Source organism: Thalassophryne amazonica, chromosome 2 (assembly GCF_902500255.1).
Source record: "Thalassophryne amazonica chromosome 2, fThaAma1.1, whole genome shotgun sequence".
Classification (NCBI taxonomy): domain Eukaryota; kingdom Metazoa; phylum Chordata; class Actinopteri; order Batrachoidiformes; family Batrachoididae; genus Thalassophryne; species Thalassophryne amazonica.
Genome location: NC_047104.1, coordinates 68,085,777 through 68,104,624, shown reverse-complemented (window position 1 = coordinate 68,104,624; position 18,848 = coordinate 68,085,777). Strand labels below are relative to the sequence as shown.

The following is an 18,848-nucleotide window of genomic DNA, read 5'->3' as shown; positions in this document are numbered from 1 at the left end:
TGATTTTTAAATAATTAATTTGCATTTTATTGCATGAAATTAGTATTTGATACAATAGAAAACATACCATAATATTTGGTACAGAAACCTTTGTCTGCCATTACAGAGGTGGGATGTTTCCTGTAGTTTTTGACCAGGTTTTCACACACTGCAGCAGGGATTTTGGTTCATTCTGCCATACAGATATTCTCCAGGTCTTTCAGGTTTCAGCTCCCTCCAAAGATTTTAGATTGAGTTCAGGTCTGGAGACTGGCCAGGCCACTCCAGGACCTTGAAATGCTTCTTACAGAGCTCCTCCTTAGTTGCCCTGGCTGTGTTTCAGGTCATTGTCATGCTGGAAGACCCAGCCATGACCCATCTTCAATGCTCTTACTGAGGGAAGGAGGTTGTTTGCCAAAATCTTGCAATACATGACCCCATCCATCCTCCCTTCATTACAGTGCAGTCGTCCTGTTCCCGTTACAGAAAAGTACCCCCAAAAATGATGTTTCCACCCCCATGCTTCACGGTTTGGACGGTGTTCTATGGGTTGTTCTCATCCTCCAAACATGGTGAGTGGAGTTGATACCAAAAGCTCTATTTTGGTGTCATCTGACTGCATGACCTTCTCCCATGCCACTTCTGGATCATCCAGATGGTCACTGGTGAACTTTAAACAAGCCTGGACATGTGCTGGCTTGAACTGGGGGACCTTGCTGCCCTGCAGGATTTTAAACCATAATGGCGTGGTGTGTTACTAATGTAATCTATGTGACTGTGGTCCCAGCTCTCTTCAGGTCATTGACCAGGTCCTCCCGTGTAGGTCTGGGTTTTCTCAGAATCATCCTTACCCCACGAGGTGAGATCTTGCATGGAGCCTGAGACCAGCGAGGACCTTCTGTAGCTCCCCCTCCTGTTTCCTTCACGCAGTAACAAACATGGCTATCGCTAAAGAAGAGTGAGTTTTGTTAGTGGAACATCTGCGACAGATGTGGAACAAGTGACTGCACGCTGCAAAGTTTGTCTGTTATCCCCAGACAATGGAACAATGCTGTAGCACCATTATACTGTTATCACAGCGCCGTTATATTTTTTTTTAATCCAGCCAGGCTGTTTGTGCTGAACGGACTGCTGCCTGCTCGCCCCTCTGGCAGCAGAGCAGAGCCACAGCGCCGCAGCTCAGAATGAAAGAGTCCAGAGTCTCTCAGTGAAAGAACAAAAACTCTGTCAAAGTCTTCCAATAACAAAATATTACAACATAAGTAATTTTTTTTGTCTATTATTCTTGCTTTCAATGCATTTAAAACCAGTCAAAATGACTCACAATGCGCCGCCTCCGGTGATAATTGCCAGCAGCACCGATATACTAAAAATTTCTGGGGAGAACCCTGAAGTCCCACTGCAACAAATGCAGCGGCACAACAAAGTTATTTCAGCATCTAAAACAGAGGCATCCAGCTGAGTGGGAGAAATGCCACACTTTATGAGGGGAACAAGCTAAAAAGCAGTTTACTCTGGTGGAATCATTTACCCAAGTGTATTTTTTAAATAAAAAGTACAGTTGGAGCTTCAATTCCAGGAGGTAAGTAGGGGTTAGTTTGAAGTCTTTGATAAAATAAAAGCAAAACTTGTTTTGCATTATCTCTGTCATTTGTACAAAATGTTTTCTTTAAAAAAAAGGGCGGGGGGAGGGGGGATTGGAAAAAATTGAAAGTCAGTGTTTTGTTTTTTTTTTCCTGAAAAAAAAAAACAAATCGGAGATTTTATTTTTAGGCCAAATCACCCAGGCCTACTTACAGGGTGCTGAAAGACAAAATGCTGGCTTGTTTGTTTTGGGTTTGTGATCGCTTGACATTGAATTTACTCAAAAGCCTCTGTGATTCTTAAACTCAAAACCGGTTTATCAGTCGCCGATAGTGTGCCGAGTCAGTACTAAAAGTTAGCAGTTAGCTGTAACGTCCGCTAATTTTAGGAGTTTATCAGTTTAGCGATATAAAAGTTAACTTTTCACTTAGCAGATTAGCGATTATCAAATCTAACTGTTTGGGACTTCCGGTCAGCAGCAAGCAAAATGGACGCTTAATACAGGGCTCTCGCCAAGAAATCATAAACTCATCCCCAAATCTGAGAATACTCGAGATTCAACATTAAAGGACAAGCGGGGATGAGCGGGGAACAAAAAAGACGAAGACGACCAAAACAGAGACTTCAGAACAGAGCCGAAAACGATTCAGAAACGGAGGAAGAAGGTACCACTCGAGAGGACAAGCTAATGGCTAATGCTAAGGGAGCTAAGCTAACAGCTAGTACGTGGCAGGACGGGCTGTACAGCATAACAAAAGAAATACGAGAGCTTAAACAAGAAATGAAGAGTGACTTTGTGACGCTCAAAAACGAAGTCAAGACAGATTTAAAGCAGGAATTCAGTACGTTTAAAGAACAGGTCGACCAGACGTTGTCGGAAAGCACGAAAGAACTCAGAGCAGAAACAAGCTCTAGAAGAGGTGCAAAACCGGATCGAAGAACTGGAAGAATGGAGTATTGAGTTAAAACGAGCCCTCCTCACGGCTTTGGAAACGCAATGGGATATGAAAGAGAAGTTAACTGACTTAGAAGGAAGATCAAGGAGAAATAACATTCGAATCTTCGGGGTACCAGAGGGAGCGGAGGGGGACTCAGTCCACCGCTACGTGGAGAAAATGCTGCGGAAGGAATTGGAGCTACCAGATGAGACCCGTCTCGCAATTCAACAAGCATACAGGGTCAAGCTGGACGCCCTGGACCTGGAGCAACACCTAGGTCTATCATTGTGAACTTTTTGGAATTTGACACCAAAGAGTCCCTTCTCAAGAAAGCATGGAAGAAACGAATACAAGTGAACAACAAACCACTGTTTTTTGATCACGACTACCCCAACGAGGTAGTTAAAAAACGTAAAGCATACAGTGGCATCAAAAAGGTATTGAAGACACACAGTGTTAAATTCCAAACACCACTAACAAAAATCAGAACCCATTGGCAAAACGGGCCAAAAACCTATGCCAGCCCACAGGAGGCAGCAAAGGAGATGCGGGAGAGAGGGCTTGACGTGGAGATGGGAGAAGAACAAGAGGTGGCACTCAACAACAGTATCAAAGAAGTGTTTCCATGGGAGAGGTACCAGGAGTCATCTGCGAGGAGAGGAGCCAGTCAGAGAGCAAAGGAGAGGCTCCAGGAGTTTCGAAGATGAGGTGAAACAAATAAAGGGAGGTAGTTGTAAATAGACATTGTCAACACAAGTACCACGGACAAAAAAAAAAAAAAAAAAAAAAAAATATATATATATATATATATATAATACGAGGTTCCAGTATAAGTAGAGTGCTATGTTTGGGAGTAAACATTATTATTATTTCTTTATATCAACCTTGATTTGTGTCTCTTACTTATTCTTTGTCTCATCCTTACTTGAAAATCATTAACCCAACACAAATTGTCATGTGGACAAACAAACCTGTTTTTATTTATATTGGATAGATATTTTGGATAAGCTACAACCTACCTCCCTAGCTAAACCGTCGTCGTTAACGCACAATTTTGGCGAGACTATCGAAAACTGTTGGACTAGTGTAGAATGAAGGGGAGACTCATTCACGAGTCCATCTCCACAGCTACAGAGGGGCCCTCCTTCTCCAGGAGGTTTTACCCCTCCACCACCAACGGAACATTGGGACCAGATGAAGGTCCTTGGACTTACCGGATACAGGTTCTCAACCGTTCTTTTCAGGTTATTGTTCATATTGTTAAATGTGTTCTTCATGGCAATGTGAAAAACAAGAATCCTTTTTTTGTTAGAGATGCAACTTAATCCTTTGAATATAATATCACTCAACATAAATGGATTGAATAATCCAATAAAAAGAAAAAAGGCTCTCACTAAGTTTAAAAAGGAAAAAGCTGATGTAATTTACTTACAAGAAACTCACCTCTCTGACAAGGAGCATGGAAAATTAAAAACTATGGGCTACAGAAATACTTTTTATAGTTCATTTAAAGGAAGTAGTAAAAGGGGAGTCGCAATCTTATTCTCTAATAAAATCAAATTTGAATTCATAAAAGAAGTAAAAGATAAGGAAGGCAGATATATTATGATTAAAGGGAGGTTAGAAGAAGAACTGGTTACATTATTTAATATATATGCTCCCCCAGAGTCAGATAAATCTTTCTATAAATTGGTATTTGATATCATTTCCCAGGAGTCTGATGGCATATTAATTAGTGGAGGTGATCTAAATATTGTTTTGAACCACTTTTTGGACACTACTAGCAAGACAAAAGGTAGCAAAACCAAAATAGCACACTACATAAATACTACTTTGAAAGAATTGGGAATAATAGATGTCTGGAGAGAATCCCACCCGTTGAAAAAGGACTACACATTTTACTCAAGCCCACATTTGACCTACACGAGAATAGATTATTTCTTAATGAATAAAGAAGATAGATTCAGAATAGTAGAATGCAAGATAGGCACAGCTGACCTGTCTGACCATTGCTCACTATACCTGACCGTAAACTTAAATAGGAGAACCAAGATCACAAATTGGAGATTGAACATTGGATTGCTAAATGATAAAGAATTAGTGGAAAAAACAAGAAAAGACATTGAAATATATAGAAACGAAAATGACCAGGGAGGAATAGATCCCACAATATTGTGGGATGCTATGAAGGCAGTAATACGGGGTAAACTAATATCAATAGCTTCATACAATAAAAAACAAAAACTGAAGGAGTACCAGGAAACTGTGAAGGAATTACAAAAACTCGAAGAATTGCACAAGAAGATAAACGACACAAACACATTGTTAAAAATCAAGGAAGCTAGAACTAAGATTGATAATATACTAACAACGGAAGTGGGAAAAAAAAATCAGATTCCTAAAACAGACTTACTATGAAGGAGGTCCGAAAGCAACTAAATCATTGGCGAGGCAATTAAGAAACAAACAACAGCTTAGTACAATTTTAAAAATTAGAGACCCTATATCAAAAGCACTAAAGTTTAAACCAGAAGAGATCGAGAGGGCATTTGAAGAATATTATACTAATTTATATAAACAACCCAGAGCTGCCGACGATGAGACAATTAAAATATTTCTAAATTCATTAGATCTTCCAAATATAGGAAATTCACAAAATACTAAAATTTGCTTTGAGATTACAGAGAAAGAATTAGAAGATGCAGTTAAAAGAATGAAACCTAATAAGACTCCGGGGACTGACGGATTTCCCATAGAATGGTATAAGATCTTCAAAAAAGAACTTAACCCAATGATGTTAGCATCATTTAATCAGACACTAAAGAATGGGAAACTTCCTCCATCATGGAACGAGGCCACAATCACGGTCATACCCAAGGAAGGCAAAAATAGAGAATACTGCGAAAACTATAGACCAATATCAATACTAAATTGCGATTACAAAATATATTCATCAATTATATCTAATAGATTCCAAACCTTCATATCAGACATAATAGACGAAGATCAATCTGGCTTTATTAAAGGGCGGCAGACTCATGACAATATTAGGAGGAGTCTACATGTAATCGAAGAAATCCAGAAAAAGGAGGAAAGTGCAATATTATTAAGTTTAGATGCCGAAAAGGCTTTTGACAGTGTTAGCTGGAGATTTCTGTATCTCAGTCTGGAGAAATTTGGTTTAAATTCACAATCTGTCGCATGTATTCAAACATTATACCAGAATCCTAAAGCAAGAATCAAGATAAATGGTAGTCTCTCGAACTGGTTCAAACTTGAAAGGTCCACAAGACAAGGCTGTTGCCTCTCCCCTATTCTATTTGCAATATTTATTGAACCCTTGGCCCAAGCAATAAGACAGGACGAGGAAATAGAGGGAGTTAAAATTAGAGAAACTGAACATAAAATTGGATTATTTGCAGACGATGTCTTAATATATTTAAAACGACCAGAAATAAGTCTCCCTAAATTGATGAACATTTTTTACTTTTATGGTCTCTTGTCAGGGTACAAATTGAATAAAATGAAGACTCAAGTTTTGTCTTTTAACTATAGTCCAACAACAGACAGGATTAAACAATACAACTTCAAGTGGGTGAAAGAAACAATCAGTTATCTGGGCATAACAATTACAAACAATCTAACCAATCTGTACAAAATAAACTATATTCCTCTTAATCAGGAAATATACAAAGATATGGAGAAGTGGGGAATACTGTTACTTGATATGAATGCAAGAATTGATATAATTAAGATGAATGTACTACCCAGAATTTTGTATCTGTTCCAATGTTTGCCGGTGCCAATACCCACCTCACAATTTGTAGAGTGGGATAAAAAAAATCTCAAGATTTATTTGGAATGGGAGGAAACCAAGAATCAAATACTCAACACTTCAAATACCTAAGAAAGAGGGGGGATTGGCACTTCCAAACTTACAAAATTATTATTACGCCGCACAGATGAAATCTTTGATTTGCTGGTGTACTGTTCTACTAAATGGAAGGAAATAGAATTGGATACTGAAGGGGGCCGTATAAGAACCATGATAACCAACAAGAAAATGTTTAAAGAAAACGAGAAATATTTAGACTCGCTTACTAAATTCACATTGGAGACCTGGTTCTCAGTAGTTAAAAAATACAAGATGGAGAGTGAAATTAAGATCTTTAGTTGGTTGGCATACGACACAAACTTCAAACCAGGAATCATGAACTCAAAATTTAAGGAATGGTCAAACAGAGGCCTGACTATGTTTAGTAAATTAATCAAAAGAGGTGAAATTAAGACCTTTCAGACTCTACAAAGAGAATTTGACTTGGACAAACAAGATTTTTATATGTATCTTCAGATTCGGGACTATTACCGCAAGGAAATAAGACCAGGTCTTACAGGGAAAATAAATGCAATTACAGAAGTACTAAGTAACGCATACAAGAATATATCTGGAAAACTAATTTCAAAATTGTATCAAGGCTTGGTAGGTAACAGTAAAACGTCAACATTATACATAAGAGATAAATGGAAAAAAGAACTAAAGACGGAGATAAGTGATGAAATGTGGTATGACATCTGTGTAACACAACAGGACACATCGAGTTCTAAAATGTGGAAAATGTTTTGCTGGAAAAATATTGTACGTTTTTTCATTACTCCAAAGATAAAGAAGAGTTCACTCTCTGTACATCAACCTTGCTGGAGATTGTGTGGAGAGCAGGATGTTAACCACACACATATATTTTGGCATTGTATTAAGTTGACAAGCTACTGGGATAATGTTCGGAAAGAATTAAAAGACATACTGGGATATGAGCTACCCAATACATGTACAGTATTGTATTTAGCATATTTAACAGACATTGCAATCCCAACTAAATACCGATACTTGGTGAAGATTCTTTTGGCGGCCACGAAAAAAGCAATTACGCAAAAGTGGTACAAGGCCACCACTCCCACCTTGGGCAACTGGAGAGAAATAATGGATGACATCTACAATATGGAAAGGCTTACATATATCATAAGACTACAGCTACCAAAATGTGAAGAGCTGTGGAAAAAATGGATAGAATTCAAACTTCGGTGATGTAAACTGAGATCTATTTAAGATTGTATTGTGAAAAAGTAATATGTTGTCAATTGTCACATGCCACTTTGTTCTGATGTATTATCGTTCTTTTAAAATGCAATTTATGTTATAATGAAAAATAAAAATAAGTATATATAAAAAAAAAAAAATCTGTTTGGTTAGTTGTGCCCACCACTGCCCAGACTGGGAAAGATTGACAGTCATCTGGTGTTTCTTCCACTTTCTAATAAATAATCATAACAGTTGTTGTCTTCTACCAAGCTGCTTGCCTGTTGTCCTGTAGTCCATCCCAGCCTTGTGCAGGTCTACAGTTTTGTCCCTGGTGTCCTTAGACAGCTCTTTGGTCTTGGCTATGGTAGACAGGTTGGAGTGTGATTGAGTGTGTGAACAGGTGTCTTTTATACAGGTAACAAGTTCAAACAGGTGAAATTAATACAAGTAAAGAGTGCAGAATGAAAGGGTTTCTTAAAGAAAAATTAACAGGTCTGAGAGAGACAGAATTCTTGCTGGTTGGTAGGTGATCAAAAACTTGTTTCATGCAATAAAATGCATATTAATTATTTAAAAATCATACAGTGGGATTTCCTGTTTTTAGATTCTGTCACAGTTGAAGTGTACCTACGATAAAACTTACAGACCTCTTCATTCTTTATAGGTGGGAAAACTTATGTGGACTTATTTGCCTTACTGTAGATAGGAAGGGCTCATTCTAAACCTATGAAAACACATCAAATCATTATTGCAGGTAATTATGCACTAATGAACAGATGGCTATGGGAATGATATATTCCATTTCTTCAGTGAAACACAAATTCTGCATACTGTAGCTGTAAAGTTGCTATTGTTTGCACTGGGGTCAATTGAACATGTTCATGAATAGCCTCCTGAAGTAAATCACCCTCTATCCTAACCCTGTGGTTTGTTATTAGTGGTGTAATCTTACTTTTGTTCTGCCCATAAGTTTTCCCAGATTTTCCAAATTTACATTTGTGTCCTCTCAGAAGGTAATTAAAGATTTTAAAATAATTGTTTTTGTTAGTTCTGTCATTTGTTGTGTGTCTGAGTTAACATGTATGTATAGACGCCTGAAATTTACTCGCTGATTTTACACAAATTCTGTCTTCCCACCACTAAATACTCATGCCCCTCTTTAGCACCAACAATAAACATAGTCTAGAGCCACCACTGTATCAAACAGAATGTGTGCCACACCTGTTTAGAAGTTCATGTAAGAGAATGAATTTATAATTGCTGTTGAATTAATGGAAATGTTTTCCCCCGCTCCAGGATGAGAATGAACATGTCTATCAGGTGAACGGAGGAATTAAATCAGGCAGAACGCATTAGAACTACATCCCTCCTTTCTTCATCGTCCGTCAGCATGGCTAACGCTGAGTAAGTGCAGTCAAATTTTATATTTACCAATGATTGCTTTCTCAGATACGTTACCAAAAAAATACTTTCTTGTTCCTATGCTTTGGCAAAGCCTAGGCATATACCCTTTAAAATCCAGTGAGCAGACAGATGAATGAGTCCATCCACTCCAGGTTGTTTAAACAGTGACTTGAAAACAATAAATGCTGTCATCATGAATGTTTTTTACATGAAGGCTGCAGGGTGATGATGAACCGATTAAAATGTGATAAACTTTAATGCACCAGGTCAACAGAAAAAGCAACTGCCACCTGCTGCATCCTTTTCTTCAGTAATCTGTTCTCTGAGAGGGCACGTCCACCCTCACTATGTATGTTAAACACACACAATCATGCACCACCATCTTCAGTTTCCTCAGATATTTTTATGTTTCCATGTGTGATGACAGCAGATGATGCATTCATGTGCTGTCGGTGTGGCAGAGAAATAGAAACCATTATTCTGTCAGCTGATGATTGTGCTCACATCACACGAGTAAATTTTTCTGTATGTGCTGAATCTGTTCTTCCTCTTTATTTTTTGGAATGTTATTTGAAAAACAGGTTCTGATGCTTGTCCCGAACACAGATCTCAGATCAGCTGCTCTCAGAAGCCACACCGGTGTTTAAGATGCACACTACAAAACAGTGATATGATAACCTCTTTGGGGCACAGTCTTTTTTTTTTAAAGTGGTGGTGCTATGTGTCATTAAAAAAATGCCACCTTGAGCAGCTGCCCGGTTTGCCTGTACCAAAAAAACACTACTGGGAGGCTGCCATGTGTCTTTTACTAAGGAGTGGCTTCTGTCAGTGATGCCGGTAACACGTTACTCCAATCTAACCACATTTTTTAGTAACGAGTAATCTAATGCATTAATCTTTCCAAAGTTTTGAAGCCTTTTTTTTTTTTCTACAACTACTAATACTACTTAAAATAATAATAATTTCGACAAGTAAAATGTTAAGAGAGAATTTAATAGTTACATTTATAAACAATGTAGGTTAGAAATTGCAAGTTTTACTGTTAGTGCTTTCAACAATTAAATATGAGGTCAAGAAAGAGGTCTTTATTTCACTTTTTATAAAACAAGTATTTATTTTCAATGAAGTCAAGAAAGGGTGACTATAAAGTGAGTTTTGGCAAAACAGGTATCATTGTCATGTTGGGGTGACAGGGGGTTGCTGTCGGCAGCTGGGGAAAGTAACTAAAAAAGTAACTAGTAATCTAACTTAGTTACTTTTCCAATTGAGTAATCAGTAAAGTAACTAAGTTTTTCAAGGAGTAATCAGTACTCAGTAATTGGATTACTTTTTCAAAGTAACTGTGGCAACACTGCCATCTGGTCACACTAGCATACAGGCCTGATTGGTGGATTGCTGCAGAGATGGTTGTCCTTCTGGAAGGTTCCCCTCTCTCCACAGAGGAATGCTGGAGCTCTGACCACGGGGTTCTTGGTCACCTCCCTGACTAAGGCCCTTCTCCCCGATGGCTCAGTTTAGATGTGCGGCCAGCTCAAGGAAGAGTGTTATGGGCTATCATCTATGTCTCTCTCACTGATAAGAAGTTACCTCAGTGACAGAACTCAGCAAGTATTTTTTAATGGAAGTTTTTCTAATCAAAAACACTTATGTGGTATTCTGCAGGGTAGCTGTTTGGGTCCACTCTTATTTTCAGTCTTTGTAAATGATTTTCGTAATGATGCTATGACTGTGGATGTAGTATTATATGCGGATGATGTAACTTTGTTTTGTACATTTCATTCAATCAGAATCGCCTTTATTGTCCTTGTAATTTGCATTACAATGAGATTTGAGTGCAACTCCAAAAAGGTGCTTTCCGTGGTGCGAGTAATTTTTAGCCAAATAAAAGACAGTGAAATTTAACGGTAAATTGTTCAGAGTATATGTACAACTAATGCAAACATAAGGCAAAATGAAATAAGATAAAATGTGGACCAAGTAAAATGTAAAACGAGAATTATATACAACTGTGGAGTCATATTGCACGGGAAAATTGCACATGGTTTACAGATATTGCACAAGAAACTTGAAAGGTGCAGATTAGCGTGATTTGTTATTGTTCAGTGCAGTGATCGCTCTGGGGAGAAAGCCGTCCCTGAGTCTGTTTGTCCTAGTTTTGATTGACCTATACCGTCGGCCGGAGGGTAGTAGGTCAAACAGGTGGTTGGTGGGGTGGGATGTGTCTTTGCTGATGCTGGCAGCTCTGCTGAAGTAGTGGGAGCTGGCAATGTCTTCCAGGCTGAGCAAAGAGCAACCAGTGACCCCTGGGCCACCCTCTGCAGCGCTCTCCTGTCTGCTGCTGAGCACCCCCCGTACCACGCTGTGATGCAGTATGTCAGGATGCTCTCGATGATGGCTCTGTAGAACAACACCATCAGCTTCTCCTCCAGATTGTTTCTCCTGAGCACCGTCAGGAAGTGGAGTTGCTGCTGGGCTTTCTTCACCACCACTGTGGTGTTGGCAGTCCAGGAGAGGCTGTCAGAGAGCTGCACTCCCAGAAACCTGATGGAGCCGACCCTTTCCACACAGTCCCCTTGGATGTAGAGCGGGGCTGGGTCGGCCCTGTTCTTCCTGAAGTCCAGGATTATTTCTTTTGTTTTTGTGGTGTTCAGCAGCAGGTTGTTAGCTGAACACCACGCTGTCAGTCGATTGACCTCGTCTCTGTAGTTGGTCTCATCCCCCTCTGAGATGAGCCCAATCACGGTGGTATCATCTGCAGACTTTATGATAGTGTTTGTGGGATGGTTCGGAGAGCAGTCGTGCGTGTAAAGTGTGAACAGGATGGGGCTCAGTACACGTCCTTGAGGGGAACTGCTGAGTGTGATGGTGGAGGAAAGGTGGGGACCAAGTTTCACGGACTGTGGGCGGTTTGTGAGGAAGTCCTTGATCCACTGGCAGATGGGGGTGGAGGTTAATCTGTTAGAGACAGGCAGTTGGAAAGTTGATCCAGCCTGTCGATGGCCGCTCGGCGCGCCGCACGCCCTCCACCGCTGTGGGCTGTTTTTAAAAAGGTTTTAACAGTCCATAATCCGTGTGACGCCGACAGAATCTTCACCGATATCCAACTGAATCTATCGAATGGTTTCCAACTGCCTGTCTGTAACAGATTCTGAAAAAAATTTCATGGAGCAAAGCGGCAGTCTCTCAGCAAGTTCTCAGACAAAAGAAATCCGACGGGAGGGGTGGACCAGTGCTCACTCAAAGCCTGCCCACAGGCGAATGACGCAACCGACAGGCGTGGAAAAACTCACGCATGCGCACGAAGGTTCAAGCTTGGCTGATGTAATCACATGTGATTCAAATCCATATAGTTTTTGAAAAAAAAAAAAGGTCCGTTACTTTTTGGACAGACCTCGTGTGTGTGTGTGTGTATATATATATGTGTATATATATATAGTTTTTTCTTCACGAGAAACTCAGTCCTCATCTCCAGGGATCCCGCACCTCGTCAGCTCTGTGGGCTGCCACTTGGCTTCGGACTTCATCCTCACCTTCTCTTCTTAAAGTCGCAAATGTGATAAGCGTTCCGGACAGATTGTCATGGTAAGCGGTCTGACATGGGAAAATATCAGACTGGAAATCAGCCAATAAGAGCATGCGTAGGGTCACAGCAATATATTATTATTACATTTTATTTTATTACCAGAGGCCAAAATTTGGCCAATGAGTATTGCAAAGACTTTGTGCTCGTCCTTCCGTTCGTCTGTCTGTCTGTGCTCAGCACAAGTCCAGTCCTATTATTGTCAGGGTCTTCAAATTCACAGGGAACACAGACACAGACCTTTGACAAGTTCAAAGATGGCTAACTTGACATATTTTAAGAGGTCAATAGGTCATATTGTTTCCTGTTTTATGCTCATACAACTGAGGATATTTTAGCATTGAGCTATATTTTTACCCGAGGCCATCAAAAGTAGCCATCACATATTGCGAAGATTCTGCGTCCATCTGTCTCTGTGCTCAGAATAAGTCCAGTCCTATTACTGTTAGAGTCTTCAAATTCACAGGGAACATTCCTGGGACACAGAGGTTGGACAAGTTTAGAGGTATTTAACCTTGTACTATTTTAAGAGGTTAAAAAGTCACCCATTGTGCTGCCCACCTGGAGTGTTAATTTTCTGTAAAGTATGTTTAATTCTGATGTAATTGCATGTATGTTATTTACACATCAACATTTATGTTTTCCCAAATTTTGACCCTTCACAGGAAGGAATTTTGAACTTCTGCTGTCAACACCTTTGTGGTTCTGAAGGTACATTTGGCTTGAAACGAGCCTGTTTGTCAGTTTCTTTGATTTCCAAAGCCTAGATCTGGGCGCTAACAAGGCTACTTGCTGCTCATTGTTGAAAATATAATAGAAGAAAAGAAGCACACAAGAAAGTAATGATGCTTAGCTTCATTTTTATTTTTGTTCACTTTTTGTTCAAGAATATTGATGCAACGCTAAAAAAAATAGTTATGTTCTTTTCTTTTCCTGAAGTTGCTTGTAAGATTCTATTTAATTTCTTTTCTTTTTTTTTAACATTAGGTCATAAGAATCATGATGAGTGAGGCACTTTACAGAATAATAAATATTGTTTGCTGCCACTGGCAGCCATTTTCTTTAAATGACCTTCTGTTTTGTCTTGTAAAGTCCCTGGAGCAACTTTTGTCACATAATGACCTTTCCTCGTGGCCAGCACCATGACTGTCCACTATTTAATTTTATCTGCCACCTGCAGGGAATCATGCTCCCCTGAATATATTTCTCGCAGCTGCTCCTCTGTGGTCTCGACCTTGTTAGTTTTCCCATGAAATAATGTTTTTTTATTTTGTTTTTTATTAACATTTTATGCTCCATAAGAGCACCGGGTTGTTTAGGAAGGTCGAAATTAGTATTTAAGATTGAAAAATAAAAATCTATGCATTTATATTTGTACTTGTGAGTTTGTGTTATTGGTTGTGCTCTTGTAATACTGCAGTGTAACAACAGTATTAACAGAGCCGGACACTGCCTTTGTGATGCAGGCAGTTCTTGTTTCGTACATTTGTCATTGAAATTTGCGACATTGCATAATTTGTTTTGTGTCTTCTCATATTTGCAACATCAGTGTTCCCAAAAACAAAGCTGTTCTCAACTTTTCAGCTCACGAAGTTGTAAACTTTGTCATTCTGATCTTTTAACTAGGCCATGATGACCAAGTTAAAACATCAGGCTAGGCTAAGATCGCCTAGTTAAAACATCAAGATAGGCTAAGATAGGATGAAACCTTCCTTGTGGGAGGTGATGGTCTAGTGGTCAAGGCTTTGGGCTTGAGACCAGAAGATCCTCAGTTCAAATCCCAGCCTGACTGGAAAATCACTAAGGGCCCTTGGACAAGGTCTTTAATCCCCTAGTTGCTCCTGGTGTGCAGTGAGCTCCTTGTATGGCAGCACCCTCACATCGGGGTGAATGTGAGGCATTATTTGTAAAGCTGATGCATGTTGTGTGGGCCGCTGAAGAGGAGGTACTGCTGGCCCACCACCACCAGAGGACGCCCGGCCTGGAGTGCGGGCTCCAGGCACCAGAGGGCGCTGCCGCCTAACAGGAGCAGCCAGGGTGACAGCTGACGCTCATCATCCTTGACAGCTGTCACCACTCAACAGGATCAGCATCGGTATATCAGCCAGACGACATCTCCACCTCTTTGCCGAGATATCGTTCTACCTTGAAGGTAACGTACCTCAGCTGGTTGTGAGATAATAACCCTTTGTTGCTTGAGCGTTTTTTGTGAACTCTTTATTCGACCAGAGGAGGAGGTGGTTTTCCCCCGTACGTATTGCTGGGTGCACACGCACCCACTTCTAACTGTGTTTGCTCCTCGCCAGCAGTACCAGATCCGACACGCGGCGGCAGTGGCCACCTGGGAGTTCGGGACTTGGCGGCTCCAGTATTCCCGGGGTTCGGTGGCGGAGGAAATCGTGTGGTTCCGGTTCGACTTCGGACTGATGTCTCCTATCTTCGAGCCTGCCCACATGACATCTTGTATTTGACTCACTATTGTAATCTGTTGTTGTTGTTGTGCATTTTTACAACAGTAAAGTGTTGTATTTGGCTTTATCCATTGTCCGTTCATTTGCGCCCCCTGTTGTGGGTCCGTGCTCCTACACTTTCCCCAACAATGCAGATGGAAAAGCGCTATATAAATGCAGTCCATTTATTCCTCCTGCCCACTTGATATCATCTCCACCTCATTATTCAAAAAAGTTATCCACACCACTGGCCTGCGTGTTTTATCAGTAATCAACAGATTACTGATTTCTGGCTGTGCCGCTCAGTGTTTTAAACAGGCTGTTTTTTTACCCTCTTTTAAAAAAGTTTAATCTTGACCCTTCTGTTCCCCAGAATTTTAGACCAATTTCAAAATTGTCTTTTTTTTAATGTCTAAAATTTTAGAAAATGTGGTGGCCAAACAGCTTAATGTGGCCTTACCTGAGCACAATATTCTTGACAAATTTTTTTCATCTGGGTTCTGTCATTTGCACTCTACTGAAATGTCTCTTCTTACTATTTCAAATTATATTTAATGTGCGGCGATGCAAGTAAATATTCGGTTCTTGTACTTTTGGATCTGTCTGCGGCTTTTGACACAGTTGATCGTGGTGTTTTGATAGAGAGACTAAGGACATAGGTGGGCATCTCTGGGTCAGCCCTAGATTGGTCATCATCCTATCTCTCAAACAGGAGTTTCTCAGTTGCTGCAGCTAAATGTATGTCTACTTCTGCCATTATGTACTGTGGTGTGTCTCAAGGTTCTGTTCCGGGACCCATTTTATTTCCTCCCACTTGGACACTTCTTGAGATCTTTTGATGTTTCATATTATTATTATGCAGATGATATCCAGCTATACAACCCCTGGCAAAAATTATGGAATCACCGGCCTCGGAGGATGTTCATTCTGTTGTTTAATTTTGTAGAAAAAAAGCAGATCACAGACATGACACAAAACTAAAGTCATTTCAAATGGCAACTTTCTGGCTTTAAGAAACACTATAAGAAATCAAGAAAAAAAGATTGTGGCAGTCAGTAACGGTTACTTTTTTAGACCAAGCAGAGGAAAAAAATATGGACTCACTCAATTCTGAGGAATAAATTATGGAATCACCCTGTAAATTTCCATCCCCAAAACTAACACCTGCATCAAATCACATCTGCTCATTGACATTGACCCTATGTCATGAAATTGACCCTATATGTCTTTTTGCAAGGAATGTTTTCAGTTTTTGCTCTATGGCAAGATGCATTATCTTCTTGAAAAATGATTTCATCATCCTCAAACATCAGAAAAGTGTCCAAAATATCAACGTAAACTTGTGCATTTATTGATGATGTAATGACAGCCATCTCCCCAGTGCCTTTACCTGACATGCAGCCCCATATCATCAATGACTGTGGAAATTTACATGTTCTCTTCAGGCAGTCATCTTTCTAAATCTCATTGGAACGGCACCAAACAAAAGTTCCAGCATCATCACCTTGCCCAATGCAGATTCGAGATTCATCACTGAATATGACTTTCATCCAGTCATCCACAGTCCACGATTGATTTTCTTTAGCCCATTGGAACCTTGTTTTTTTCTGTTTAGGTGTTAATGATGGCTTTTGTTTAGCTTTTCTGTATGTAAATCCCATTTCCTTTAGGCGGTTTCTTACAGTTCGGTCACAGACGTTGACTCCAGTTTCCTCCCATTCGTTCCTCATTTGTTTTGTTGTGCATTTTCGATTTTTGAGACATATTGCTTTAAGTTTTCTGTCTTGACTCTTTGATGTCTTCCTTGGTCTACCAGTATGTTTGCCTTTAACAACCTTCCCATGTTGTTTGTATTTGGTCCAGAGTTTAGACACAGCTGACTGTGAACAACCAACATCTTTTGCAACACTGTGTGATGATTTACCCTCTTTTAAGAGTTTGATAATCCTCTCCTTTGTTTCAATTGACATCTCTCATGTTGGAGCCATGATTCATGTCAGTCCACTTGGTGCAACAGCTCTCCAAGGTATGATCACTCCTTTTTAGATGCAGACTAACAAGCAGATGTGATTTGATGCAGGTGTTAGTTTTGGGGATGAAAATTTACAGGGTGATTCCATAATTTATTCCTCAGAATTGAGTGAGTCCATATTTTTTTCCTCTGCTTGGTCTAAAAAAGTAACCGTTACTGACTGCCACAATCTTTTTTTCTTGATTTCTTACAGTGTTTCTTAAAGCCAGAAAGTTGCCATTTGAAATGACTTTAGTTTTGTGTCATGTCTGTGATCTGCTTTTTTTCTACAAAATTAAACAACTGAATGAACATCCTCCGAGGCCGGTGATTCCATAATTTTTGCCAGGGGTTGTTGGGAAGGTGTCGTAGCACGGACCCACAACAGGGGGCGCAAATGAACGGACAATGAGTAAGCCAAAAGGTAACAATTTAATGTTGTGATAATACACAACGAAACGTGCAGTAATCTTCACAGTCAATAAACACCAGGTGACGAGTGGGCAGGCTCGAAGATAGAAAACCCCTGACGAGAGAGAAGCCGCGTCCCACACGGCTTCCACCACCAACGGTCTGAAGAACACCGGAGCCGCCAAGTCCCGAGTCCCCAGGTGGCCTCTGTCTTCGGCTGTCGACCCTGGTACTGCTGGCAGAAAGCAGAGATATGATGTGTGAGTGTGAGTCCGCACACTCAGTAATTCACAGTCCAAACACAGTTAGGAGGGAGCACCTCCACCTCCAAATCACACACACTCGTGCAGCTCCTGGTCAACCACTTATCTGAGATGGGGTGTGAGGCGAAGCCGTTGCTGTCACACCAAACGCCAATCCTCCAGATAAGGCAACACTCCAGGAAAACGGCTGCAATAGAAGTTCAAGTTATTACACACACAGTGTTAGTCAGCAGAGAAATTACCTTGGTACTGGTAGTCGATTTCTCGGCGAGGAGGTGGAGTTGCAGTCCGGCTTTTATGGTGGTGATGATGATGAACGAGTGACAGCTGGTGCAGGGGATGAATGACAGCTGTCACTTCTTCTAGGTCTGGCGCCCTCTCGTGCTTGGAGCCCGCACTCCAAGCAGGGCGCCCTCTGGTGGTGGTGGGCCAGCAGTACCTCCTCTTCAGCGGCCCACACAACAGGGGTTGTACATCTTGTTTCCACCTCAGAATCTTGCTAAGTTTTCTGTACTTCAAAAATGTGTTAATGTCATAAAGATTGGATGGCTGGTGTCACTCAATACAGCAAAAACTGAAGTTCTTTTTTGTGCCCCAGACAAGTTAATTCCTTCAGTGATTGTGAACCTTGGCTCTGTGTCCTCTTTTGTTCACTCAAGTCAGAAATCTGGGTGTTACATTTGACCAGGCTCTCAATTTTGAGTCACATGTTAGCCATCTTGTGTAATCTTGCTTCTTCCATTTATGGAGCATTTCCCACCCTAAAAACATCATGTCTCAAGCTGAGCTGGAAATAATCATCCATGCTTTCATTTAGTCACTTCTCTGTCTTGTAATTCGGTGTAATTCTGTCCTGTTTGTATTGGCTCCCCATTCAGTTCAAACTGCAGTTTAAAATATTGGTGATGAATTTTAGGTCTCTGCACGGTCAAATGCCACGCTACATCATTGAACTATTACATCCTTATATAACAAGCAAGTCTCTGAGGTCCTCAGACCAGAAGCTGTTGGTTGTACCTAGGTCAAGGCTGAAGACCAAAGGATAACGTGTGTTTGAGCTTGTGGCTCCCAAACTGTGGAATGCACTGCTACTGCATCTGCGTTCTGTGGACTCTGTTGAAACTTTTAGAGAGAAGCGCAAAACCAGTGTT

The 18,848-nt window shown here is 40.5% G+C and overlaps 1 protein-coding gene across 2 annotated transcripts in view; it reads left to right on the top strand.

Moving 5' to 3' along the window:
- LOC117525332 (transmembrane protein 266-like) overlaps window positions 1–18,848 on the top strand; it is a 300,763-nt gene that overhangs the window by 7,729 nt on the left and 274,186 nt on the right. For both annotated transcript variants that reach the window (XM_034187181.1, XM_034187174.1), the window contains exon 2: window positions 8,875–8,982. In XM_034187181.1, the coding sequence (XP_034043072.1) occupies window positions 8,969–8,982 (14 nt within the window). In that variant the 5' untranslated portion in view covers window positions 8,875–8,968. The remainder of the gene's footprint in view (window positions 1–8,874; window positions 8,983–18,848) is intronic.